We start from the raw sequence: 27,026 nt of genomic DNA, 5'->3' as shown, positions 1-27,026 counted from the left end.
AATCAGTCATATAATCATGGAATGGCTTGGGTTGGATTGGATTGGATTGGATTGGACTGGATTGGAAGAGACCTCAAAGATCATCAAGTTCCAACCCCCTTCCACAGGCAGGGTAGCCAACTGCTAGATTAAGTACTAGATCAGATTGCCCAGGGCCCCATTCAGCCTGGCCTTGAACACTTCCAGGGATGGGGCATCCACAGCCTCTCTGGGCAGCCCGTGCCAGCACCTCACTGCCCTCTCCATGAGAAACTTCCTCCTGACATCTAATCTAAATGTCCCCTCCTTTCATTTAAAACCATTCCCCCTTGTCCTATCACTATCTACCCATGTAAAAAGTTCATTTCCCTCCTGTTGATAAACTCCCTTTAAATACTGGGATATCGGAAGGTGATCACATTGGTTTCACACATTAATAGCCTGGCCGTGGCTGTCAGACTGTCTGTCTCTGATAAAGCAATTTCTGCATTCATCTCCTTCTCACTGTTATAAGGGCTACTGGGCCACTCTGGCCACCACCAGCAGAACTGGGATGCCTGTGGGTCCCACCACCCTCCCCAAGCACAGGGTATTTTCTGGTATGATTCATGTTGACGGTGGAATTCATATTTGTAATTTGGTGTAGACTGGGGTGAAGGTGATTTTATGCTCAGAAATGTGCTTTATTCTTGAGATGTGGATATCTTCATCCTGCTTTTTTCTTTTGGATATAGCATGTCTGTGGGCAGATTCCATGCAGCCAGGTGGGTGTAGGAGCCCACACAAGGTTGCTGTGAAAGGGGAAAGTCTTTGAATAGGCACTACGCTGAACAGGGAAAGAGTGTGCAGTGCTTAGATGCAGTACGCCACAAGGCAATCTGAGGTAAAATAGAGGTTTCACACTGAGGTCCCTTAGCAAAGTCCACTGAACAAAGCATGATGAGGTTCATATTCACAATAGGCATCCCCAAGCAGAGACCACGCTCTCCACAAGACAAGTGCAGAGTGGATCCACTGGGCACCTCCAGTGCTGCTCTGCCCCTGCAGCACAGGACAAAAGGCACCCAGTGCTGGGATGGGCCTTGGCACAGTGACACGTCAACACCTGCAGGGCTTCCAGGGGGGTTGTGGACACACCAAAGCCATGCTGATGCTGGTCCCCTCATAAGATGCCCAGTGCCTAGGGGGGGGACTGGCACTCAGATTCTCCTCTCTTCAGCCACAGTGCAGCAAGGAGCACACCCATCCAAGCTGAATCCTGAGCACGTGCCTCTTCACCTGCTTAAGCCAAAGAAGCTCTCGGTGACTTAGCTTTCTGGTGGGCATTTCTCCAGGCTTGAGCTCAGGAGGGTGACACAGAGCTGTCAGCACATCCTGGTGCAGATTCCTACGGGTCGCGGGGAAAAAGTGATTGTTCTCATCTCCAGGTGATGGGCTGCACATCAATTGCAAAGCCCTGCAGCAGCACTCGCCCTGTATAGGCAAGGAGGGAGGTGCGTATGGCTCCATACCCCAGCAGGTGCAGAAAGGAGACAAGCCAGTAAGGCTGAGCACATCAGCCTGCGTTGGCTGAAGTGCTCGGGGTTTGCCCTGGACTCTGGTCTTGGGTGAGAGGGCCGACGGGCTGCTGGGAGGTCGTAGGAAGAAGTGTAAGGGGAGACATCCTATTCCTCCTCCCCGTCCCCCCGGACCCACCCGGAGCAGGGAGAGGATGCAGGGGGAGATGGGGATGCCGGCTCCCAACCCACATCCTCTGCAAAACTGGGAATGCTGAAGAAATGGGTGAGGAGGCAGAAAAAGGGGAAGACAGCAAAAGGCATTCGTAAATCCTCGGGTGCTGCTTTTAGGATCTGTAGAGGTGCAATCTGTGGCTCTTCACGATCCAATGACGGTAGGCTTCCTTCCCCAGCAACGTGAGGAACGTCAGTTTGGGATTAGGCAGTAGCTGCGATTAAGTGCTGGCTTAATCTCCGCTCACCGAAAGAACTAGATCGGTTAACAGGGAAAACACAGGGGAGCAGCTCGGCACAAAGCCTCCGCCACCAACCGCGGGCGCTCCCGGATGCGAACAGCAGAGCCCACGTCGCCCCAACGCCGATTCCCTCCGCCCTCTCGGAGGTGCGAACGAACAGCGGCCGTCCTCGCAAGGCTTTCGCTGGGCTGCGGAGAGGAAGAGCAGCTTCCCCACTAGAGGTCACCGTTTGTACGACGTAGCGGGCAGGCCGCGGGCGACTGCGGGAGCGCCTCGAGCCTTCGGGGGCGCTCCGAGGGGCTCCGAGGGGCTCCTGGGGCTGGAACGGCTGCCTGATGCGAAGAAGGGGAAAGTCCTCAAAGAGCGATGGGTTCTCGGCTTCCTTGGAGCGGATCTCGATGTACTTCTGTTAGTCGTTAGCATCACGATTCAGTGTTTTAATGAAATCTAATCACAGCGGTGCTCACAGGATCACAGAATGGCCCGGGTTGGAAGGGACCCCAAGGATCACGGGTTTCCAGACCCCCCGCCACAGGCAGGGCCACCAACCTCCACATGTAATACTAGACCGGGCTGCCCAGGGCCCCATCCAACCTGGCCTTGAGGGGATCGGAGGGTTTTATCTCTGCCCCAGGGCTTCCCCAACCTCCTTCCTTTGATGCTTTCACCGCCCTCACAGTGGAGTTCGGGCCTCAGCCTGTCAAGCCCCCATTTGCATGCCTCAAACCTTGCTGGGTAGGGTGAAGTCTGAAAGTCTCCGCCGTGGTCTGAGCCGGGTTTCACTTTGAATGGCTGGGTTGCCTCAAAGCCAAACTGAGACAAAGCCTTGGGCTAACTCATGAGCTGAAGCCTCGGACTGTTGCACCCCTTTGCTTATTGCTAAGAGAGAAATCATTCGCAGCCCTTTCACCTCGCCATCGCTCCTCTTAGAAACCAGACACAACACCCTCAGTTTTGGGGTGAAACTGAGAGTGGGTTTTGCAGTCGGTGGCTAGCTCTGCATCTTGCTGCCGGAAACGCCGTCAGCAAATCACAGCTGACATCAAGCAACCCACTCTTGCTTCCCCTGCTGGTGCTGCCTGCACCCCTGTGCCAGCACTGTGTGCGGAGGGGGATGCATGGGGCCGTGCAGCCCTAGCTAGGCTGCCCTACAGGGAGCCCAGCATCCCCCCTTGGAACCACTGCTCTTGCAACGGGCGCTTCTGCGTTCCCAGAGCATTCCAACTCGCTCCTGAGCTTTGCAGGCACACCTTAACCACATGCATTTGTACAGGCAGTCACAGGTTCTTCAGCGGATGCGTGGCTGCCTGGCACCTCCATCGTGACTTGTAGGGCACGTGGAGGTGCTGTGTCTGCTGCTCTGAGGGCACCTGGCCAAGGGATGGGCTGATGCAGGCACCCTGCAGCTCATTGGGGTGCACGGGGGGAACGGCAGGAACAGTGGTGGGAGGGGATAGGTAGAAGAGGGTTTGCCACCACCTGAATTTGCAAAGGGGAAAGTGGCAGCCGTGTCTCCCACCCTGGGCACAGAGCCCACGTCCCCAGGCACCAGGTGGGCCCCAGCAGCCAAGCAGGAGCAGCGCTGGGCTGCAGCAGCTGCACTGCTGTTGCTCTTTACCTCCGTTAACATTAGTCATCGTGAGAGCAAACGTTGCTTCCTGGTAAATAAAAAGGCGCTGGTGCAGCTGCTGTGTTTGATTTTATAGTCAGGGATAGTCATTGTCACACAGGTGGAGAAGGAAGGAGGAAGGACGCCAAGAGGACGACGCACACCTCTACAAGGTCAGCACAGTCAGTGCGCGGTGCATCACATAAAGCCCCTCCTGCTGTCAGAGCCCACGCGGTGCCGACGCTGCCCCACACCCACAGCCAGGATAAATGCTGATGCCTTTCCCAGGGCATCTCCTTGGCAGGCGGGGCACATCGAGCAGAGGGAGGTGAAGGTCCAGAGCCACCCCCTGCTCACGCGTCCCTCTCGTCCAGCTGAGTGTGAGCTCAGCAGCCCCTGTTTCTCACTAGGGTGCTTGTGCGTACCTTTACAGCCCAGCTGAGGACTGGTTCCTGCAAGCTGCAGTGCTGGTGCCCCAGCTCCATCCTTTGCTGGGCATTGCAGGGGCAGACCACAAGTGCTGGGCTAGGTGGTATTCCCCTCTTTGCGCCTACAGGGAGATCTCCTGCAGCAGCTGTGGGAAATCAATAGGAAAATGTTGCTAATAAACCCTGTGAAGCACAGGACTGAAATTATCAAAAGCCAGCGCGGCTTTACTGCATTTTATGCCAATTTGATAAAATCTGCTTCTCATCTACCCTTGGAGGTGCGTGGCCAGAGTGATTGATTGAAAGCAGGCCAGGAGAAGCCAGAATGAAAAACCCACTGTGGGTATGGAACAAACTCCAGTACGGGGAGGCAGGTGCTGATTAGAGACCATAAACACCTGAAGCGAAATCACAGGGTGAGTTGAGGCGATGGAACACGCATCGCTCTTAGGAACCGTACGGGAAGGTGAACTGCAAAGAACTGCAGGCCGACAGGAGACTACTCCCAGCACCAGATGACTACAGAGGGGCCTTTCCACACCGCCTTTGCTATTCAGTGAGGTCTGGGGAGTATTTCTTAAGCCAGCGTTTACACAGCACAAGGATCTTGGTGCAGTTCAGCTTTGCTTCGCTTCTGACTGCTGATAACCATGGCAAGACCTAAGCCAGGAAAAGGCTAAGAGATAGCACAGGCGCTTGGTTTTGTTAAGGGAAATTTATGATATTTTGACAGAGTGACTGTTTTGAGATACAGAAGTACAGCACGAGCGTTTCTTGCATGAAACCATGACATTTGCCCAGTGAGAGTTGGTGTCTCTGGATGCAGCACCTATGCTCAGATGTCTGCGGAGCAGCTGTCTTCGTGTGAGAAACAAATTTAGACTCTAATGTTGTTGATGGAGACCCAACCAGTGGAGCCGAGATCTTCTGGAGTCTCAGGTGGGGAAAAGAAAGCAGGGAAAATTGAATCTGGGAGCAATATTGGGTACAGCCTTGTGGCTTAGTCAGTGAATTTTAAAGGAGAGCAGCTCTGTTGGCTTATAGTTCTTAAACGTGAGACGTAATCCTGCTCTGATTTGAGTCAACGGGAGTTGCGCTGTTGACTTCAGAGGGACAAGAATCAGGCACTTTGTCTGCTCCAGGCCTGACTGTTTTATTTGGAAATTTAACTTTTTAAGACACACGCTTTGCTCTTAAAAACCTACAAAGTAGAGCAAGTAATTACATTAGGCTCTACCTGAAGCTCCAGAGAATTAATACAAAGGCTGCTCGGCTCTTGCCAACTTTCACTGTTAGTTTTACTAGCGCCATATGCAGCACTACCTTACCTGCTTGTTTCACTTAGGGAACTCATTGGGGCTTTCGTTACTTTTTTTTTAAGAGCTTACAGTACACACAAACAAGAGCTCTAGGGAGCGGGGACCAGCTCGGTGGCCCATATGGTGTCCATATCAAAGAAATCAGAGTTGGAGCAGGTCTGCTTGCTCCGTGACCCCATACTTTCTGCAAACGTTGCTCAGGAAAGCTCTCGTTTGGGTGGTTTGTGTGGCTTGCTGTCAGACAAGAGCCTTGTGAAGTGAGATTTATGGTGTTATTTGGAGCACTGCTGTGGCCCAGGAGGTGGGGAGCTGGGAGAGGGGTAGCAGCAGCAGCCTGGGGGTGTTGAAAGCCTGGAGACAGCCAGGAAAGGGTTTGAGGACACTTTCCCAAGGATAGCTGGGAAAGGGTGTGTGCAGAGGAGGCATTTTGCTAGAAAAAGCAAATCCTGTGCTTTTCACACCGCCAGTCCTGAGGCAGGAGAAGAACTGAATGTGAATTTAGCACCAGCTGCAAATCAAACAGACAAGACTTCACGTAAAGTCCAAGGCAGGGGTTGTCTTCCAACAAATGTCTTTGTTTGGGCAGAGGAAAAGTTTCCGCACACAGACTGGCTCAGTCTGGCAGACAGGACATAGAAGTAATGTCTGAGCCAGAAAAGGACGAGGGATTTGTCACCGTGAGACTTAGAAATGAAGCAAAGCCTTGCCGGCACTGTGTCATGCAGCAGCGTGTAAGTGGCAGAAAAAGAAAAGGAAAGGTGGCAAACAAGGGGCATCCAGGTTGATCCTCAGAATTGGGTTTTACTACAGTACGTGGAAACTTTTGCCCTGTAAAGAGATTTGTCTTAACAAAGAGCTCCATCACTGAGCTCCAACCTAGTTCAGGCCATCACAAAGCAAGGTCTTGTTATCAGAAGATCATAGAATCATAAAACGGTTTGGATTGGAAGGAACCTGTAACATCACCCAGTTCCAACCCCCTGCTATAGGCAGGAACACCTCCCTCTAGACCAGGTTGCTCACAGCCCCACCCAGCCTGGCCTTGAGCGCTTCCAGCGAGGCGGCATCCACAGCCTCACTGGGCAACCTGTTCCAGTGTCTCACCACCCTCACAGTGAAGAATTTCTTCTCAATATCTAGTCTAAATCTACCCTCCTCCAGTTTAAAGCCATTTCTCCTCATCCTGTTGCTTACATGCCCTTTGAAAATGTCCCTCCCCAGCTTTCCTGTAGACTCCCTTCAGGTTCTCCAAGGCCTATATAAGGTCTCCTTGGAACCTTCTCTTCTCGAGGCTGAAGAGCCTCAGCTCTCTCAACCTGTCCTCATAGGGGAGGTGCTCCAGCCCTCTGATTATCTTTGCAGCCCTCTTCTGGACCTGCTCCAACAGCTCTATGTCCTTCTTGTGCTGGGGGCCCCAGACCTGGATGCAGTACTCCAGGTGGGGTCTCACAAGAGCAGAGGGGTGGAATCACCTCTCTCTACTCCAAGACTCAGAGAGAAAAATCCAAGGATTTGCAAGGAAAGGATGAAGGTCAGACATTGAAAGTACAACTTCCAGTGTCATTCACTATTTCCTACAACTTAGCCTACAGCAAGTGTATGGGTTTAGGGGATTTGCTGCCTGTACTTTACCTTGCAGTGCTGAAGTACATTCAGATGTGACTACTGCAAGGCGCAGCCACATGGAAGTCAGAAACTGGTGGCTGTAAAACACTGGCTAGCTAAGCGCGACTTGTTTCTGAACCCCAACATAATCTAACAGACAACTGAGTAGGTGCTGGGCTAGGACTAGCCCTGAGGGGCAGGGGTTTGGCTGAGCTGCTTTCTCTCTCTCTGATGAGAGAGACTGATGTGGTTTAGGACCTGCTTCTCCCTTGCTCTGTAGAAAAGGACTACATAGTCACAGAAATGCTGCTGGGATGGGACTGCTGGAGATCACCTGGTCCAAAGGACACTTGAAGTAGGAGTACCACCTATATTACAACAGTAGGTCAGCTGGGGCTTTATCTAGCCAAGCTGTGAAGCCCCCAAGAAAGGACCCTTCACCACCTCTCTGTGGGACCTGTCCTTGTGCCGTACAACCCTCCCAGCGGAGAAGGATTTCCTAATGTGCAGCCTGAACCTCCCCATCTGCCATGTGTGGCCCCTTGTTACATCCTCCGGCACCACCAAGAAGAGTGTGGCCCTGCTCTCTTTGGATCTGCCCCTCAGGCAGCCCCAGACTGCTGCCGGACCACCCTTTGGGCTCCTCTTCACCACACAGAACAGGGCTGGATCCTTCCAGGAGCTGTGCTCCGGGACATGGACTGTGGTGACAGACCTCAAGTGTGGAAACCTTCCAGGTTTTCCACATCCCCCTTGAAGTGAAGATCCCAAAGCAGGGTGCTGTGCTGCAGCTGAGGACATACCAGTGCCAGGGGAGGGGAAGTGCATGGTGCCAGCTCCTTGAGCCACAGCCATGCTTAGTAGGCCAATGCATGGTGCCCACCACCACGCCACCGCCGCTGGCCATCAGAGGGGTTCTAACTGGTTGATATAAACTAGGAGAAACAGGGCGGTGTCAGTTACAGCTGAAGCTTGGGTGTCAAAGCACCGCAGCACTCTCTCCTAAGGACGTTCATGCCATTAGCCATACCTACTCAGTAAACCAGAGCAGCACCCAACTTATATTCTCTTGTTTCTCGAGTTCACGTTACAATGTAAGACTTAGCAAAACACAGTTTTATATGCTAATTTCCTTACAGTAAAACCCTTACTGTATGTCGTTCATTGATATCAAGCAGCGTACATGCAAGAGTAGACTAATATTATGTATATATTAACAATTTTATGGGTTCAAGAATTACAGCGTGCTTGCTTTATTTAGGTGGTAAACTTTTTTAATGAGTCTGGAGGGTGCTTTACATAAAAGTAGTGACTCTATCTTGAAATCTCCTTCCATGTTTATTAGAAATGTGTTTCACTTTACCACGCAAAAAGCCAAGGAAACATGCAGCCTTAAAGTCTAATGAAGTAGTTACTCGTGCAGTCAAAGTTCATAAATTTTAAATACATTTAATTTATAAATTGAAAACATAGCTTGCACTGGCTTGTTCAAGATTATTACTTTCCACAGGGGTCTCAGGATAGTTGTTGGGTCGAGCTTGTTGCCTCTTTTCTTTCAAAACTGAGGCTAGATCGTCACGATTCACACACATTCGCTCTGATGCTTTCCAAGAATAAAATAAAATGTAAAAAGTCAGTTATCTAGAATATTAAAAATTGTAACCCAGCCTGTAGCCTCTTTGTTCTCAACTCAGATAAGATTTGCTTTGGAGCTGACACTAATAGAGAGCTCTTTCTCCTGGCGAGAAACCCTCTGTCCCCCAGAGATCTCTTTTCTGAGCTAATTGTGGAGTGTTACCTGAAGCAGCAGCCTGAGCCTGACTCCAGTCTCACACCAATAAAACCTCGGTACCAGCCTGGGTCAGAGCTCAGCCCTGGGAAGAGAGAATTTAAGGAAGGGGAAAAACAAAGACCACAGCTCCCCACTTTTGTTCTCTGCCCTCCGCAGTTGCTCATCCGTCCCTCGCAACACGCTTAGCACAAGCTCTGCCATAATCAGTCTCACTTGCAAAGCAGTCTCAGGCACAAAGCCTGCTGTAGGGATGCAGGGCACCTGGTTGTCCTCTGCCTGCATCAAGAGGAAGCCAGGTTTCCACTCAGCACCCATGGGGCACCCCGCAGCATGGTGAGGCAGCAGCTTGCCAGTGGCTGCAGGACCAGGACAGCTACACGGTGGCTGGGAGATGATGGACATCGATGCTGGGGCTGCAAATGATTTTGTAGAGATGTTGCAAAAAACAGAATGTGCCTATGGTAAGGGAAAGTGTCAAGCCCACCGTTCCCAAAATCATGATTTTGGTGTTAAATTTGAGTTCCCTTTGACTGCATTGCTATAAAAAGCAGCTCTGGGGGATGTGGTCTTTGGGAACCGAAGGGTATCCAAACAGGTCAGTTATACCCAAGCCATTTCAAAATGTTGTTTTCCCATTTGGCCTTTGGTGACAGACACACCGCAGTACCCTCAGTACTCCGATGCTTCAATCTCCTCTATCAGCTAAAGTCTTTTCTGACAGGTGTTTCTCATCAGGGCCATTGCTGCACCATACACCCAGGTGACTCCATCCTCAGCCACGAGGACTACTTTAGGGGCTTCTGCCAAAGAGAGCTGCGAGGTGACACCACCTGAATTCCTGGTGCATGTCCCTGCTTTGCATTGCCGTGCCTCCCACCTCCTCCATCACTCAACCCAAAAGCCCCTATGTAGCTGCTGAGCCATCAGTATACATCAGACCCGGCCAGTGAAGGGAGCAGGGCTGGTAATTGGAAAGGGGAATTGCAAAGCACCAAAGCTTATCAGAAAACAGCTGGGGAGAGCTTAGCAGCCCTCCTTGGGACCCAGAGTCCCGAGTGAGTTTGCAGCCTCTTGCTTGGCAGAATGGCAAGGATGTGTGTGGCTGCTCTGCTTGGAGCAGCACGGGAGCAGAAAACCAGCACAGCCCCGTGCTTAGGGCACCCACAGTCCCCTGATTGTTTTGGGGTAGCCTTAGGCACAAGGCACAGCACAAGCAGCTATTTTCTGAGGTATCTTTTACTCATTAACTGGATAGTCTAATTATAGCTCCAACAAGAGCAGGCAAGGGATGGCTGGGTTTTTGTGCAGCTCTCCCAACCATTCACATGCAGGCTCCTGCCCAGGTGGCATCAGATAAACCAGTCTCTTGGTGCCACCAACATGGGTAAACTCAGGACTTCAAAGCCCGAATCCTTAAGCAGGAATTGCTCTCTCCCATTGTCAGACTGGGTCTGTCAGGAGCTCCTCACCAGTCCTCAACCAACACTTCCTCCCTCATTCAAAATAGTAGGCAAGCAGGAAAGAGGGAAGGCACCTGCAGGAGTTACACGAGTCCTTCCCTCTTCCTAGTTACACAAGAGTTGAAAAAAGGTGGGTAAATTTGCACTTAAGCGGTGCTACATGCAGCTGGTCCAACAAAGAAATGGATGTTTGAACATTTTTTATCATACTTAGGTAAAAGAATGTGGTTATGGTCTCCTGCTTGTTGAAACACAACGCCACTTGACAACTTATTGCTGATTTCAATCATTGTCCATCAATAACAAACAAACAAACAAAAGTTTTCCAATGCAATGAAAGCTCTGGATAGTCTCCAAGACTACTCAGAGGAGAAGTCTCCCATGAGAGTTTGCCGTCTCTGCTCAGGAGCTCCTCAGCCTACCTTTCTCAATGAGATTTCCTTGGAGTGAATGTAAGATCCCACTTCCTACATGTAGAGTAACTTGCTTGCCTTCTATTACAATACCTGAAGCAGCACAGTGTATTATAGAGACATAAAAGCATGTAAGTAGCACAGTACCTGCATCAGAGGTAATCTGCCTTTTAGTGAATGGCCTCACATTCATCCTCCTCTGCCCTCAGATAATTTTCCTCCATAGTTGGAAATATAACTCTCTATTTGTTCCCCCGAGTGAATGGTATGAGAGAAAAAGATACAGTGAGCAAATATGTGGTGGCAAAGCCAAAGGAGTGATGTTCTTTTGAGATAAAATTCTCTTTACTTACAGCTGAATAGACAGAGATTAACTTATAAGGATTCCGGGCTCCTTGCCAATTCCTCCCCATCTGCTTGACAAGAACAAATGCTTTGTTATTTGGCTCGATGCGGGAGCAAAGAGCAGGAGAGAGGGCAGTGGGCCATGGCCATGCCTTCCTGTAGGCATTTTTGCACCCATGGGAGCTGCTCTTCCCTGGAAACTCCAGTCCAATGCTTCGTATCAGTGACAGAGAGAGGGCCAGAGTTGGCTTCCCAGCAGTGGTGCGTGATGAGAGCACCATTCAGGGAAGAATATGTGGATAGAGGAGGAATGAAGGAAGATGCATATATGAGGCTGCTAAAAATCAAAGGTGGGTATGGGGAATCGAGACAGAAAGAACAGAATAGAGCTTTTCCATGTTGCCAGCAGATCAAGGTAGGTATAGTATGATGAGATACAGGCTCAGAAACTACTGGAGCCATTAGAAGACTTGGTAGTTCCTGGAGCTGTGTCATAATGTCAGCAATATCCTGTGAAAAAAAAAAAAGTGAAACATTATTAAAAGATCAAGCCTGTGAACCACATACTCTTATGACAGCAGCAGCATCAGTCTCTGCATCTCGTCTCATGCATCAGAAGGCAACCCAAAAATGAGAAGCAGCTCTGAATGAGCAGCAGACAGCTGTATGACATTGTCTGCCATGGTCGTACATTTGGAAGTGAAGAAGTCTGGACTGCATGTCTGCTGGATGATCTGAATGTCCGTTGCTGTCAAGTGGTTTGAAAATTGCCCAGACCACTGGGCTCAAAGGGCAGTTCCCAGTTGTAATTGCTTCTGGATTCTCCATTCTTAGCAGGCCAAGCTACCACAGATTGCTCTTATTTTGTCTTGCAAAGCCCCTGGAAACTTTGGGATTGTTCTACCTTCCATCGTCATGGTGGCACTGCCCTGTATTCCCTTCTTGTTCCAATCCAAAAGTGGCAAACAAATGTCTCTTCCTGAGCAGCCCAAAGCAATCTTTACAGACCTACCCACCTCATAGGATTGTTTACTGATGATTTTTTTCTTGCAAGTATCATGAGATTTGCCTTGTTAGCAAACGGACACATCAGGTGAGATTCTTTTCACAACAGCCTCTATTTTCTGCTCTTATATGGTGATCATGTGGGGTATGCCAGGTGACCCTCCCAGGAAATGTACTGCCGCTACCAGAGAAAAGGTCATTCAGAGCACCTGCATCTGTTCACCAAAAGAAAACTGCAAACATTTGTGTCTCTCATATATTACATATACTGACTTTTCTTCACATCTTTGTCCCACCGATCATAAAAACCAAAGCAGCAATTTGGTGTTTATCTGTAATCCATGTAACCTTACCAGCTTTGCTGGGGTACGGAATACAGCAGTTGGGGTGTCATTTGCAGATTCTAGAATTCCTCTAACCAACCTGTTACACACAACAAAGATAACTCTCCTCGGTGATGTTGCACGCCACTTTTTCACATTCTAGTCTCATGGACTGATATTTTGATTCACTTTTAGAGTAGCCTCCGTTTCATTTCTAGTTGGGGTTTAATGACAAAAATCTTATAAGCATGCGAAGTTAAGGCTGAGCCCTGTACTAAGGAGATCTCATAGAAAAGCAAATAGGAGGACCACCTGCTCCTGGCACTCTCCTTCTGACATCGAAGCACTCCTCACAAACTGCTTTGCAAAGGACAAAGGCTGCACCTACGAAAGAGGTCTGGTTGCAAATGGAGTCAAAGACATTATTAAAACCGTTTGAGGGTGGGAGCAGACAAAACTACTTGCTGTGAAGCCCCTACAGGTCACCCATTAAATGCACCTCGTGATTTATTTAATCATTCAAATGTTGGCACTCAGAGATCCCACCCTTTAGAATGTAAATGTGTACGTCATCATTGGAGCAGTTGCAATAGTTTTTCTGGGGTTTCTCCCTCATCTGAAGATGAGGGCTCAACAAAAAGCTTAATGCAAAGGATCTTAATCTTTTCATTAGCTAAGGTCAGGTCTGTATTAAGCAGCCTTGCAAATCAGGTTCCACTATACAATCGCATAGCATTGCTGTGAAGACAAAGGTGTGTGCATGACACTACAACACCAGATGTGTAGTATTATATTGGTTTTTTTCTCTGTTTGTTTGTTCATTTTAACTTGGGCCATATAACTATTTCCATAGTAAAAAAAAAAGGTACTCTGATTTGTGCTGCCTTCCCTCTCATTCTTCCTCTTCTGCTCCCACACACTTACCCAATCCCTTGCCTTCTCTTTCCCACTTTACAGTAGTTTAATGAAGACCACATTTCCCTGGCACGCCCATGAGATTCACTTGGGACACTGCTAAAAGCTTTACTTGTATTGCCTGCATGCAGAAATGAAGCCACCTTTTGCACCGTCATTTTCATCGTCGGGTCATTAAAGATCTTCCTTTGCAGCCATAGCTGTCTCTCCCCACACTTGCTGTGAGCCTCCTGTATCATGGCAGCTTTTCATCCGATATTCAGTGTCTCTTTTAGGAACCAGCAGTTCTCCAGGGCACCTTTTCCCATTAAAATTCCTTTCCACAAGACTGCATTTAGCAATTCTTGGAGTGGGTTGAAGTCTTCTGTTTTAAGTTCATTATTGCATTGCATTCATTCCCTTCTCTCCTGAAGCACAAGAGCTGAGCTCTTCCACTCTGACTGCCTTCCTCCAGCAACAGCCCTTCAACCAGTTTTCCCACATTAGACAGCAGCAAGCTTAAAGCCAGCAGGTACAGCCTCCTGTCACTGGGCACTCGCTGTGACAAAAAGCCACTCTTTCTCCCTGGAACTTCAGAGAATGGTGCAGTCCCTTCCCAAACGTGTAACTGGGACAGAGTCTAATGCTGTCAGATGTATCCTACAGCAAAAGGGTGCATCAATTCCCCAAGCCACAGAGTGTAAGACTGCTGCATGCTGGGACCTAGCCCAGGGAATTGGCTCACTGCAGCTGAAGTGATGGGCTAACAGCTTTGCAAGGACTTTCAAGAAGGAAGCTCCTGTAGGAACTGAGAGCCAGCTTAAACACGTTAGCTCTGTGCTGTCTTCTATTCCTGTAAAACATAGGATGTAACTGCCTGGAAGCAGATGGACCTGTGAGCTCTAACGCTGTGTTGACATCCCATTGACCCCTGAATCACATGAGCTTTATCCTAGTAGTGAAACAATCCCATGTGGTTACCAGTTTTGCTTGGTTCTCATCTTGAATGCTGAACTTCTCTCTGAAGTTAAGGGAAGCGGCACCAGCAACGCTGAAAATCAGATGCAGGTTTTCTTAAGAAAGGGCAACAACGAAATCACAGCACATCATTTCTGAAATGCAGAACTCAGGAAAGAAAAAAAAAACAACAAAAAAAGCCTGGCCTATATTTCTCTCAGAAAAAAAAGCCCCTATTTGCCACTGTTAGGGTGAAGACTGAGAATATTATCTTATAGTTCTACCCACATCATCTTACACGGCATTTTAAACATGGGAATATAAAAACTCACCATAATTTTTCACTTCCAGCCGTGAAGTTCTCTTACTTCTTTTATTTCCAAGCGTAAGGTTTAAAAAAGTTAAGTAAAGCCCTTTTAAGTGTTGGATTCCACCAGAATTAGAGGGTTAGGTGCACTGAATTACCAGTACCATTTAACACGCACGCTGCTTCTTGCTGCTCTCTGCCCTGCTTTTGCTCTTCTCTGGCCATTTATTACCTTCTTTCCTGTCCCCTCTTTCTATTTCAGACTGCGAAGGGGAGAGCGGAGTCTGACTCCTGCAATGAAATACTTCACCTGCGGAGCCTGCTGAGAGTGAAATTGATAAAGTGCGGCACCAGCTCAGACAATTTCACTCACAGCAGGCACTTGCAGGTGAAGCACTACCACAAAATGGAGCAAGGTTACTCGCTCGCCACCTTCCAGCACAGATCACCGGCCGATACCTGTGTCTTTTGCAATCTTTCCACCCGTTTCCTGCCAGGCACCAGTTGTTCTGACCCCATAGCGAGAGGCTTGAATCGGCCGCGTGTGGCAGCTCTCCCCAGGCCACCTTCCCACCACTGTCATCCTGTGGAGGTCTGCGGCCCAGCTGTCTCTCCGAGTGCCACACCAGTGCCACAGAGCTGTACCCACCACAGCTACCGGATGGGACAGAGACGACCCATAGCTATTTCTGTAGCATCTCATGAGGGTGCCAGCCTGATGCTTGGCATACTTTAGGGCAACCTATGCATATTTTACATGGTGGCCCCTGCAGTGCTCTTGCAGCACACGTTAGGTCCCAATGGATAGGAAGGGACAACACCATGCACACCAGCATCACTTTGCCCTGATCCCGCTTCCTCTGCTGTTGGAAAATGCGGTGTATTAGAGGACAACTTTACACAGAGTTGAGTTGTTTTCTTTTATTTTGATGGGAATATTCCTCAGATTTGGCACTGGGGCTGAGATTTTTTCCCCAGACTGGAAGCGTGTGGAGTGGTCATGAGAGAGAGGCCTGGTGACACAGAGTAGGCAAACTGGACTCTGCCACCTCCTCTCATTTCCAGTACTCAGAGTAGGGGATGAATCTTAAACAGCTCCAGATTTAAAACAAATAATCCAATTAAATATATACATATATAATTTATCTGTCAATCTAAGGTACACTATTTCATACCTGAGATCAAAGTATTTTGAAATCTAGGAAAGCTTAAACCTTGACTGGAAACAGTCATGATTGCAGTTAGATCACACTGATAGAATAAAAAGCCATTACAGATAATTTTTCTCATACTCCAGAGCATAAAATTCCAGAAATAAAGAGATTTCTGAGAAAATCCCTTTCTAAGCAACCCTCCCTATGGGGTGCTCTACAGTCCTTGTTGGAAACAGAAGACTAGACAGTATCAGGCATCTGGTAGAGCAATCCCTGTAGTACTGGCTAGGGGGAATTGTTCTAATAAATACCTTCTATGCGAGTCAAAAAATGCCCATTTACAAAATTCAAGGAATGAAATTAAGACCTAAAAGCTCAACGCTGCTCAGTGTACCAGAACAGTTGGCTCCTAATTTGGCGTATAATTCCCAACTGAAATCCACAGAAAAACTCATGTCTCAAAAGCACTTAACTGCTTCAACTTGTTCACAGATCTTGTCTAGACCAGTTGTAGCCCACATTGGCTCTGCAGCTCTTATAGCAATGTTCCAGAACGTTTCCCATAATCTGAATTTCACAAACGTGATTTGTTTTACAGTGGTGCAAAACTCACTACCAGGATGTGGACTTGGGTAAATCTTTGTCCATGAAGGTGGAGACTGAATGTGTTAATACGTTCTGCTATAGAAGTGCAAAGAGCAATGATAAAATACTTCAGAAATTTGACCACAGATTAGTTGGTAATAACCAAATGGTGTCACTCTGCATGTTTCTGCTTATGGAAGAGAATAATTGCATACATACTATTACACAAAATTTTTCTTGCAGCTTTTTTTCAAAAATCTCGTTTAAGCCTTGTCTAAGATCCAAGAAGAGACTGTTCAGGAGAAAAACAAAAACACAGATTCTCCTGTGGCTACTTCATAGACAGCCTCTGGACAGCATTCAACTCCCCCTAGCTTCCTTCACTGACTGATATAAGGCTACTCCCAGATGCTCTAGGATAGGTCAGTACCCAGATCTGAAGTCTCTCAGAAGACAGTGATCACCAGGAGTGGTATTTAAGCTTGAAACTGTGGAGAAACTACTAATTACTGACCATGCTGACTGCTGAACACGTAACCAGCTTAATTGATTTGGGGGTCATAGAGCTAGTAAAAGAAAGCACTCCCCTTTGGTTTATCCGCAAACATATTCTACTTTCTCCTGTATAAAGGTTTGTTTCTTTCTAATTCCTATAATTGGTACTAATGGTAACAACAATTACATTATTACACCCTGAGGGCTGAACAGGCTAATTGGCATAGGCCTGCTCCAAACACGGCAGGCGTGGGCCACGCAGGCAGCAATCTTCCCACACTTTCTTTTGTGCTGGTTTAAAATTCACCAGAGACACCACAGAAACCTTACATAGAGTAACTGCTGAAAACAGTCATAAATTCAGCTGCTCCTAAGGCCATTACCACTCAGTCTGTGCTAGCCGATGCCACGTGCCTCCTCTTCCTCCCAGAGCAGCCTGTTTTATGTTTGCAAGGCATTGCCACATCTCCTTTGGCACACTTCCTTCTCTAAAGGCTCTGCCCTGTTGCCTAGGCAAAGTGGTGAGCTGGGCTGAATTTTGCCTTAATATGGAGCAATGGCTGCATAATCTTTTCAGCATTTTCTGTTTAGATTTACTGGTAGTCTTTACCTGATAAATCTCTTTTTAAATTCAGTCATTCCTTTGTCGAGTCAGATATCAGAGTTCAAGCACATTTCTTGTATCATCTGAAACAGTGTGAAAGAGGACATAGGTCTTCTGGTAGCATACCAAAAGCTGAATGCATTTGTGTTAAATATTAATCTGAGGCAATTCATAAAGACACAGAAGGTGCTGAAGTTAATTCCTGAGCAAAGAGTAAAAAAAAAAAATAAGCAAGAAACAGATGTGCAAGTTATAAAACCAAATAAACAGAGCAATGTCACAGCCAGACAAGTTTCCGCATCCTGTGCAGTTAGTCTGAACGCTGCATTGACTGTTTATGTAGGTAAATAGTTAGGTAGTGAATTGACTTCAGGGGAGGATAGGCTTTTCCTGGAACGCAGCTGTCATGCCCTGATCCAGACAAGAAGTATACGTCACACACCACCAAGCCCAGTAGAGTATTCCAGGGTTGCAGCACAGCTGCTGCAATGGTCCCAGGCCAAAACCTACCTGCCAGAGAACTGTGCCTTGGGAAAAAGGGCACAAAGCCAGCAGGATCTCTGCCCAGCACCTTGCTGGCAATGCTGCTATCCATTGTTATCTGCTGGAGTGAGCTCAAGCCATGCCTCCGTTCCCACTAGACCCACAAGTAACATGGTTAATGACACATCCTTATTGCCAAGGTAGCTTTAGATCTACAGGAAGAAGGCACTTCATGTGCTCATCTTCCTCCTCAGCTGCAAGCCTGCTCTGCTATCATCTCTCTGAGGAAGCACACAGTCCCCTCCATTTTTAGGATCAGAGTTCCCTAAAAATTGGCCTCCAATCATTTGCAGAAGTACCTAACACTCAGCAGGACTGCACTGCTCAGATCTTCTCAAGCCAAGGTAGCATCAAGCTTCACAAACCATAATCCTTTACCTGTTCTATCTGCAAGAACTTCTCAGGCACACTTGATATATCTGCTGGGGGAAGGAAGGCAAATGGTTACAACAGTGACCACGATAATGTCATCTCTATCACCATATTGTCATCTGGAACACAAGAGACTTTAAATAGATTTTTGTCTTTACCTCATGATGTTCTCTCCCATACCATTCAGTTCCTAGAAAAATAACGAAGCTACCACACTAAGGGCTACTTATTAGCAGGGTATTTTCCTAAAAAATGAATTTATCATGAAGTTGCTAGAGCTGACTCTCTCAGGAGAGAAAAAGAGAGCAGTCATTTACAAGACACTTTGTATATTTCATATATTTCTATACAGCAGAACTCATCTGCAAGAAGAGAAATTTGGGTTCCAGTTTCTGTTGCAAATAATGTTTGCAGTAAAGTAGATGTTTGTGCCCTAAACACTGTGCAGGAGAGTAATCCTTAACTGTGTGCTCACACTCTCCACTGCAGGTAATATATATCTGTTCCAAAGTGGAACAGCCTCCCTGCAGCTTGGCGTATAAGACATTACTGTGAGAAAAGTGGGTTTCAGTGCCTCCAAGCAAAGGAGAGAATATACTGGGAGAGTGCACTAGCCAATGACAGGTAGGATATAAAGGCCTTTTAAAAGTTTGTTTTTGAAATGAACAACTCAACTGTAAGAGTTGTGAATCCCTGTAAGAAGGCAGCATTCCCTGTGGTCCAGACATAAAGCAGCAAAAGTTGACAACAACCACAATAGTAATAAAAGTTATTCTGAAGAGTTCCTGATAACAAAAAATGGATAATGTTTTTCAGTGACTGATGCTTATCTTTGCAGCAGTTTGTGATGACCCTATATTCTTTCATTTGTGTTATCTCATCAGAAGAAGTTGTGAGTGAAATAACATAGGCTGTTCTTCTTTAACTTCTGATGATTTATTAATCAGTGGGATAGTAATTCTCTGGTGTCTTGTGTAATCTTGGCATTTCCCCTGATAAAACCTGTGATACTTGTTCTTCCGGTACTAAAAACACACCCAACTCTGTTGTGACCTATGGCTGTGAAACCTGCAGTAGGGGAGTCCAAGAAGGGAAAAACTCAACCAAATTCCCACTGAAGTTCTTGTTAACCTTGAGGTCTCACCCAGGCCAAAATCAGATCTCATGGACCACAGCTACTTCTGGGATATAACCCATGGTTATAGCTGTTCTAAAAGAGCCACTATACTGAATGAATAATGCAGCCTACAAACTGCTTTTCCACACCACCTTTGTAGGCTCAGAAAGGAAGGAGCATCATAGCATACAGCATCATATGCATCCCGATGTTCTTTGGACCAAGAGACAGAGCACTCACTACAATTTCTTTGAATCAGTAGGCTTTGTAGTCATGGAGGTAGAGTAAAAGGAGGGATTTAAGCAGATCACAAAGCACACCATGACTCCTGCTCATCATGAAGCTTTTGGAGAGTTCTCAAGGAAGATGAGGATTAAATGGGCAAAGGCCTTTAAATATTCTCTCATGTAAAGGAATGGAATAAGGCCCACAAAAGTAATTTGCTTGGAATATTAACCTGGGAAAAGGGAGATACGTTTGAACTCTCTTGTGGCAGAAGAGAAACTGAACCTGGATCATTTACAACCTGATTACCCTAACCATGAGTAATTTTAAATAAAAAGAGAGAACTGGGATTTCTTCTCCAGCTGCGCTTGTCACAAGCCTTGATCTTATAATTGTGCTCTTAGGATATCTACAGGATGAGACAAGTAGGAATTAGACTTAGGAATAAGAAAGCTAGATGAACAACTTAAATGTCAAATATGTTGTGTTTATAAATATCTAACACATAATATTTACATTATAAATTAGCATATGTTTATATTAAATAAAAATGGCATATGTGATGTAGAAATCTATAAAAATAAATTAAAATAACCCAAAGTAAAAGTATATTATGTGATCTAAGTGCCCAATGCAGTGTCTGGTCAGACTCTGGGTAAACTGACCCATCTGCAGGTCCAACTTGCCTGCTCCATACCCATGCCATTAGTAGTCATAGAATCATAGAATCATTAAGGTTGGAAAAGACTTACAAGATCATCAAGTCCAACTGTCCACCTACCATCAGTATTGCCCAGTAAACCGTATTCCTTACATCTACATGTTTCTTGAACACCTCCAGGAACTCAGTCACCTCCCTCGTCAGACTGTTCTAATGCCTGATTACTCCTTCAGAGAAGAAGCTCTTCCTAACATCCAACCTGTACCACCTCTGGCACAACTTGAGGCCATTCCCTCTCATCCTACTTCTAGCTGCACAGGACAAGAGACCAACTCCTACCACACCACAACCTCCTTTCAGGTAGCTGTAGAGAGCGATAAGGTCTCCCCTGAGCCTCCTCTTCTCCAGACTGAACAATCCCTGTTACCTTAGCCAATCCTTATAAGACTTGTGCTCCAGACCCCTTTCATTGCCCTTCTCTGAACACGCTCCAGGCTCTTGATGTCTTTCTTGTAGCGAGGGGCCCAAAACTGAACACAATACTGAAGATGTGGCCTCACCAGAGCTGAGTACAGGGGAATGATCACCTCCCTGCTCCTGCTGGCAACACTATTTCTGATACAAGCCAGAATCCTACTGGCGTTCTTGGCCACCTGGGCACACTGCTGGCTCATGTTCAGCCAAGCGTCAAACAACACTCCCAGGTCCTTTTCCTCTGCATAGTCTTCCAGCCACTCTGGCCCAAGCCTGTAGAGTTGCCTGGGGTTGTGGTGACCAAAGTGCAGGACCCGGCATTTGGTCTTGTTAACTCCATCTCATTGGCCTCAGACCAGCTATAAAGCCCGTCCAGATCACTCTCTATGGCCTTCCTACCCTCAGGCTGATCGACACTTCCTCCCAACTTGGTGTCATCTGCAAACTTATTGAGGGTGCACTCAATGCCCTAATCCAGATCATCAATAAGGATATTAAACAGGATGGGCTACAATACTGATCCCTGGGGGGCAACACTCATGGCCAGCTGGATTTAACTCTGTTCACCACCACTCTCTGGGCCTGGTCCTCCACCCAGTTCTTTACCCAGGAAAGAGTGTACCTGTCCAAGTCACAGGCTGCCAGCTTCTCCAGGAGGATACTGTGGGAGACAGTGTCAAAGGCTTTCCTCAACAGCCTTTCCCTCATCTGCCAGGCAAGTCACCTGGTCACAGAAGGAGATGAGATTGGTCAAATAGACCTGCCCTTCATTAACCCATGCTAGCTTGCCCTGATGGCCTGGATGTCCCGCACATGCTGCATAATCTCACTCAAGATGATCTGTTCCATAATTTTCCCTGGTACTGAGGTCAGGCTGACATCCCTGTCATTCCCTACATCCTTATTCCAACCCTTCTTGTAGATAGGAGTCACACTGGCACACCTCCAATCCCCTGACCTCTCCCGTTGACCAGATATGTGGACAGATGGTAGAAAGTAGCCTGGCAATCACCTCCGCCAGCTCTCTCAAGCACCTTCAGGTGGATATCATCTGGCCCAATGGACATGTGACAGTCTAGATGGAGTAGAATATCTCTAATTGTCTCATTGTAGGTTCCCCATCCCAGACATCCCAGACAAACTGGTCATGTTCCTTACTGCATCCAGTAGAGGATGGAGGTTGTCCCCAGCCTTCCTCTTACTGTTAATGTATTTGTAAGACAAATTTTGTTGACTTTTTCTACAGTGGCCAAGCTGAATTCAAGCTTGGCTCTTGACTTTCTAATTTTCTCCCTGCATATCCTAGCAAATTCTTTGTACTGTCCCCACGTTATCTGTCCCTTCTTCCACAGGAGGTGGATTCTCTTTTTCTCCTGGTGTCTTAGCAAAAGTTCCCCATTCATCCCCATCAGTATTCTTCCCTGCTGGTTCATCTTACAGCACAAGGGGACAACCTGCTCCTGCACCTATAAGATTTCCCCCTTGAGGAGTGATGAGCCTTCCTGGACCCCTTCACCCTTCAGGACTGAATCTCAAGGGACCCTCCCTACCAGTGTCCCAAATAGTTCAAAATCTACCCTCTGGAAGTCCAAGGTAGCAGTTTTGCTGACCCCTCTCCTTACTTCACCAAGAATACACAACTCTACCATTTTGTAGTCGCTGTGCCCGAGGCAGCTCCCAACCTCCACATCTCCACCAGTCCTTCTCTGGTTGTGAACAGCAGGTCTAGTGGGGCACCTCTCCTGGTAGGCTCTCTTATCAGCAGTATCAGGAAGTTAACTTCCACACACTCTAGAAACCTCTTAGACTGCTTCTTCTGTACTGTATTATATTTCCAGAATATATCAGGGAAGTTGAAGTCCCCTGTGAGAACAAGGGCTGGCCATCATGCAACTTCTGCCAGCTACTGCTTTAGCTGCCCCAGGATCATGGTGATGTATCAGGTTGTGAGCTACATAGGCATCCCCACCGTGCCTCGAGCCCTTTAAGAACTAGGAGTTCAAAGATACTCTGAGAACCAAGCGTAAATCAGCAGCAGTGCTGCGCTATTTATAAATACAGCTCTCCATTAGATGTGTGGAGCTTCTAAAGCTGCACAATCAACCCGAACTGGTGGAAAACTGCAGGAAATCGGGAAAGCTCAAACAAGAAATCTGAGCAATGCCCGCTCTGCATTCTCAAAATGCATATATTTCGTGTGAGGGTCAGGCTGGGGGTTAGGAAAAGGCTCTGCACCAGAGGGCAGTGGGCATGGAAGGGGCCCCCAGGGCAGTGGGCACAGCCCCGAGCTACCGGAGTGCAAGGAGCGTTTGGACACCGCTCTCAGACATAGGGTGCGGGTGGTGCTGTGTGGAGCCGGGAGCCGGGCTACGTGATACACGCGATCCCTGCGGCTCCCCTCCGACTCGGGGTTCTGTGATTCTACGATATACGCACATTCATACATCAGCGTTTCATATGCCAGCTCTATTTAATTGTCTAGATTCTACAGAGAATTAAAACCAGCGTGCGCCCATAGGTACGCACGTACCCGTGACGAGGCACGGCGCGCAGCGGGGCCGGGCCGCGCTGCCATGGCAACCGGAGCGGGCGCTACGCAACCCGGAAGCGAACGCGCAGGGCGGCCCCGCGGCTCCCGCAGGCCCCGCCCCCTCCTTCTCGGCCCCCGTCGGGCGGGCCGCGTGGGGTGACGTGTCCGAGCGCGAGAAGCCGGAAGCGGCGGCCGCTCGAGGCGGGGGGCGACGCAGCAGCGACCGTTGGTGCCGCGGGCGCGCGCGAGAGGCGCCGAGGGAGCCGCCCCCCCTCCACCGCCGCCCGCCATGGCCCTGCGGCCGCTCCTCATCGCCGCCGCTCTGGCGGTCACCGCGCCGCCTCCCCCCGCCGCCGGCTTCTACCTGCCGGGCCTGGCGCCCGTCAACTTCTGCGAGCCCTCCAAGGAGAAGCCCGAGTGCAAGGTGAGCCCGCCGGAGCGGCCTGGGGCCGGGCGGCCGCGCTGAGGTGGGGAGGCCTCGTCGCCTCCCGCGTTCCTGGGGCCCGGCTCGCTGCGCGGCCTGCACCCGCCGTGCGTCCTGCTGGGCTCCGTCCGATCTTTTTCTCTCCTCGTCCTACCTGACTGTTGGCAGGAGCGGGGCGGCCCGGGGGCTGCTGCCCTTGAGGAGTTTGAGCGCGCTGCGGCTCGAAGCGTGACGGCTCACGGTAACGTGTTAGTAGGTCGTACGGCTGCCGGCTCCTCTCCCGAGTTACTGTCATCTTACAGACGGGAGCGGCCCGCCCATCTCCTGGCCCTTGTACGTGCTGTGCCAAGTGAGAGTTTCCAGCAGGTCATTTGTCAGGAGTTAACAGCTGCTGGTTGCAGGCAGGTAACCAGCCAGGATGAGCGTGAAGTGACAGCTGTATCTTCCGGGCTGTCACGAGTCGACAGCACAGAGCTTCCCCACCCCAAACACCCTGATCCCAAACTCTCAATGACGTTTAAAGTTATTTTCATGCTTCCAGGACTGGTGAGAAAACTTCACGTGACTAAATAGCATATTTGTGAGCATGTTGGTTAGTGGGGGTGTGTTCTTAAGGCAGTTTTTGCTCCTTTGGGTGAGCTTTAGGAGCTGTTTGCTGCTGCCATGACAGAAGTGGTAGCAGCTGTACTTTTCCCTTCTTTCTTAACTGTGTTGTTTAATTCTGACTGGTCAAGTCCTCTTCTAAACACTTAACCATGCATTCCTTCAGTCTTCTTTCCACACCGCTTCTGTCATAGCACCGGAATGCTCTGTGGATGTTCTTCCATCGGATCATAGAAGTAGTGTTTGAAAGTGACCTCAGGAGATCACAGAGCACAACTTTATTCAAGAAGCAAGACTGCTGCCAGCACCTCATCAGCTCTGCCCTTGTTTAGGCAACACTTGAAAACTTCCAAGGACAGTGCATCCACCACCTGTTACAATGCTGTGCTGCCCTCCTGAAGAAATATTTTTCTTCAACTACAGGCTGAAGTTTTCAAGCTGCAGTCTGTAGTTCTTCAGAGCATCCCTGAGAAACACTGCCGTTTTTAAATGATTCCTGGTCTAGGCTAGGATTGTGTTAGAAGATTTTTAAGCAAAGCAGGTTGCTGGCTGTCCTTGAGTTATACCTAAGATGCTTATGGAGTGATCCTGCTCAGGCATCATTGCTTCCCCCCCCCATGCAGTGTCCACAACATGTTTGAATCTTTATTCTGAATATTTATCCCTTTATAAATGCGAGTAGGCAGTTAATGTGAATCTGTCAGCAGTGGCTAGCTGAACATTTTAGGATATCCTCATCAGCTGTATTATTCTGAAAATCTGTTTCTGAGTTAAGGCACTTCTTGTTATTCCTTCCTAGTGAGACAGAGGCACGTGGGAAGTCTGAATCATTCTTTCAGTTGAATTGTCCCCATTTAGTGTAGTGTGTGGTGAGAAGATAGTGCACAGTCAGATAATTGCCATAGCATAATATTTATGTAAGTGGGTAAAATTGAGCTTCCTTCTACAACGTTAATTTTTCACGTGTTCTGGCTGAGTTCTTAGAGTTGCCACCATTGATTATCATTTCAGTAATACTGAGTTCTCCCTTGCTTGAAATTTAGGTCTACAGACCGCATCTCTAAATAGTCCTGTTTGTCTGTTCTGCTCTCTGTGGATCTCCTGCTCTCTTAGTGAGGCGGGATGTGATGTTGTTAAGTGGGGCACACACCTATAGGAGCACAAGAACGATGAGACTCACTTTTCCACCTTCCTCTGAGCTGTCATCTGATCTGCTTGGTCAAATTCAGTACAGCTGTTTTTCCTTATTTCCGATTGGAATATAGTCAGAGGTTGGATGTGATGTGTGCAGACTGAAGTAGTAACGCTTCCCTGAGTATTAAATTCTTCTTTTATGTCATGCCTTTGTAAGCCACTGTAACTCACTAACATAGCAGAAAACTAGTCCGGCGTATATATATGACGAGGGTGCACAAGGCAGAGGTGAGCAGCAAGGCTGCATGGCTTAGGGCACTGGAAGAAGGAGTGCTACAGTGTCTTTCCCTTAGTAAGTCAATATAACAGCTCACAGCTGCCTTCCTCCCTTGGAACTGCATCCTGAGTAGCCTGTGGACAGGAACGGTGTTATCAGTCAGGCACAGTACCCGGCTGAAGTATCTGAGCAGCAACGAATGTGAACAGTTCCATGTTTTTTGTCCACTATTTCTTGTTTTGGCTAATTGAGAATGACTTTGCATGAGCAGGAGAAGCTCTGCTGTTGATTTACGTGCGAAAATAGATGGCTTGCTGTTGAGAGAGGGGTCTTGCTCTTTAATGCATTCCCTTTCCTGTCTCCAGCTCTTGCCTAACTGCGCAGTAAGATGGGTCGGTTTGCTTTGCTGCTAGAAAATGCCTTTATAAAAGTTTCCTTGGATAAGATTTGGCTTGGGTTTTGTTTTTCTTGTTATTTTCACCATTCAAATGGGTTTACTCTGCAAGTAGATAAATGCCAAAACCAGCTTAAGTCAAACAGTTGAAATCCAGAAGGACTTTGGGACTAGCTTAAAGGGGGAAGAGAGAGAACTCTCATTAGCAGCAGATTGCTCCAACTGTAAGTTGGAGCTACTCTTAACTGTGTAGACCAAACTTTCATCTGAAACCACAGCAGGCTGAATTTCAGGTTCTTCCTCAGAATTTGTTGGAATTGTTGCTAAACTTTTATAAGAAGGTGAATGTGGACATCCTTGCCATCCGTGTCTTTGGAAAACACTGCTGTACCAACTTAAAATAGCGTATCAATTTGATTACGTTATTTAAACCCCACAGCTGAGTTTTTGGTTGCTTCATAAATGAAATTGTGGACCAGTATACATGCACTGATCTGATCCGTGCTTTTCACCATATCCTTTTAAGACTTCTCATGCAGAAGTTATGGTGATGGCTAAGATAGCTCCAGCTGCTGCATTAAACTAAAACCAGCAACTGTGATAACTGTATTATTCTTGTATCTGATTTCTTGCTATCTTCTCATCTGTATGCTTATGTTAGCCTTAAAGTGGTTTTGTCATGTGGTCTCTGTTTTCCTCATGCTCAGATAGCATTTAAGGTATGTTCCCAACGGATATAATTCTTTATATGAGAATCTGCATTTCAAGATATACGGTTGCATAATTTTTATCTGTCCAGTGTGAGACTTTTGTTTACCTTATTGACACAAGTCAATCTATGGGTATATATATAATATATATGAGAATGGATGAAATATAACCACTGACTATCCTGGTTCTTTCAGTCTGGAATCGAGCTGTTTGTGAACAGGCTTGACTCTGTAGAGTCTGTCCTTCCCTATGAATATACTGCGTAAGTACCTTGTACTGTCTGCATTGTTCTAGTTTGCACTTCTTCCAACAAGA

General features: G+C 47.7%; 1 protein-coding gene, 1 long non-coding RNA gene and 1 other non-coding gene across 4 annotated transcripts in view; 1 reads left to right on the top strand and 2 right to left on the bottom strand.

Moving 5' to 3' along the window:
- Positions 1-11,944: 11,944 nt before the first annotated feature.
- On the bottom strand, positions 11,945-23,896 carry LOC124417667. Of its 2 annotated transcripts, none has more exons than XR_006933962.1 (2): positions 23,747-23,896; positions 11,945-17,448 (listed from the first exon to the last, which is right to left on the bottom strand). It is a non-coding gene; the product is annotated as an uncharacterized LOC124417667 (long non-coding RNA). The 2 variants fall into 2 exon arrangements; XR_006933965.1 differs by having other exon boundaries at positions 11,945-17,329.
- Positions 14,721-14,790, bottom strand: MIR2984 (microRNA mir-2984). Its single transcript, NR_161964.1, has one exon. It is a non-coding gene; the product is annotated as a microRNA mir-2984 (primary transcript).
- The window catches only part of TM9SF2 (transmembrane 9 superfamily member 2), a 27,016-nt gene continuing 23,319 nt past the window's right edge, over positions 23,330-27,026 (top strand). The window contains exons 1-2 of the mRNA XM_416972.6: positions 23,330-23,592; positions 26,906-26,973. Coding sequence (XP_416972.1) covers positions 23,458-23,592; positions 26,906-26,973 — 203 coding nt within the window. The 5' untranslated portion in view covers positions 23,330-23,457. The remainder of the gene's footprint in view (positions 23,593-26,905; positions 26,974-27,026) is intronic.

The sequence above is a fragment of the Gallus gallus genome, chromosome 1 (genome assembly GCF_016699485.2).
Source record: "Gallus gallus isolate bGalGal1 chromosome 1, bGalGal1.mat.broiler.GRCg7b, whole genome shotgun sequence".
Classification (NCBI taxonomy): Eukaryota; Metazoa; Chordata; class Aves; order Galliformes; family Phasianidae; genus Gallus; species Gallus gallus.
This window is presented reverse-complemented; position numbering and strand designations above follow the sequence as displayed.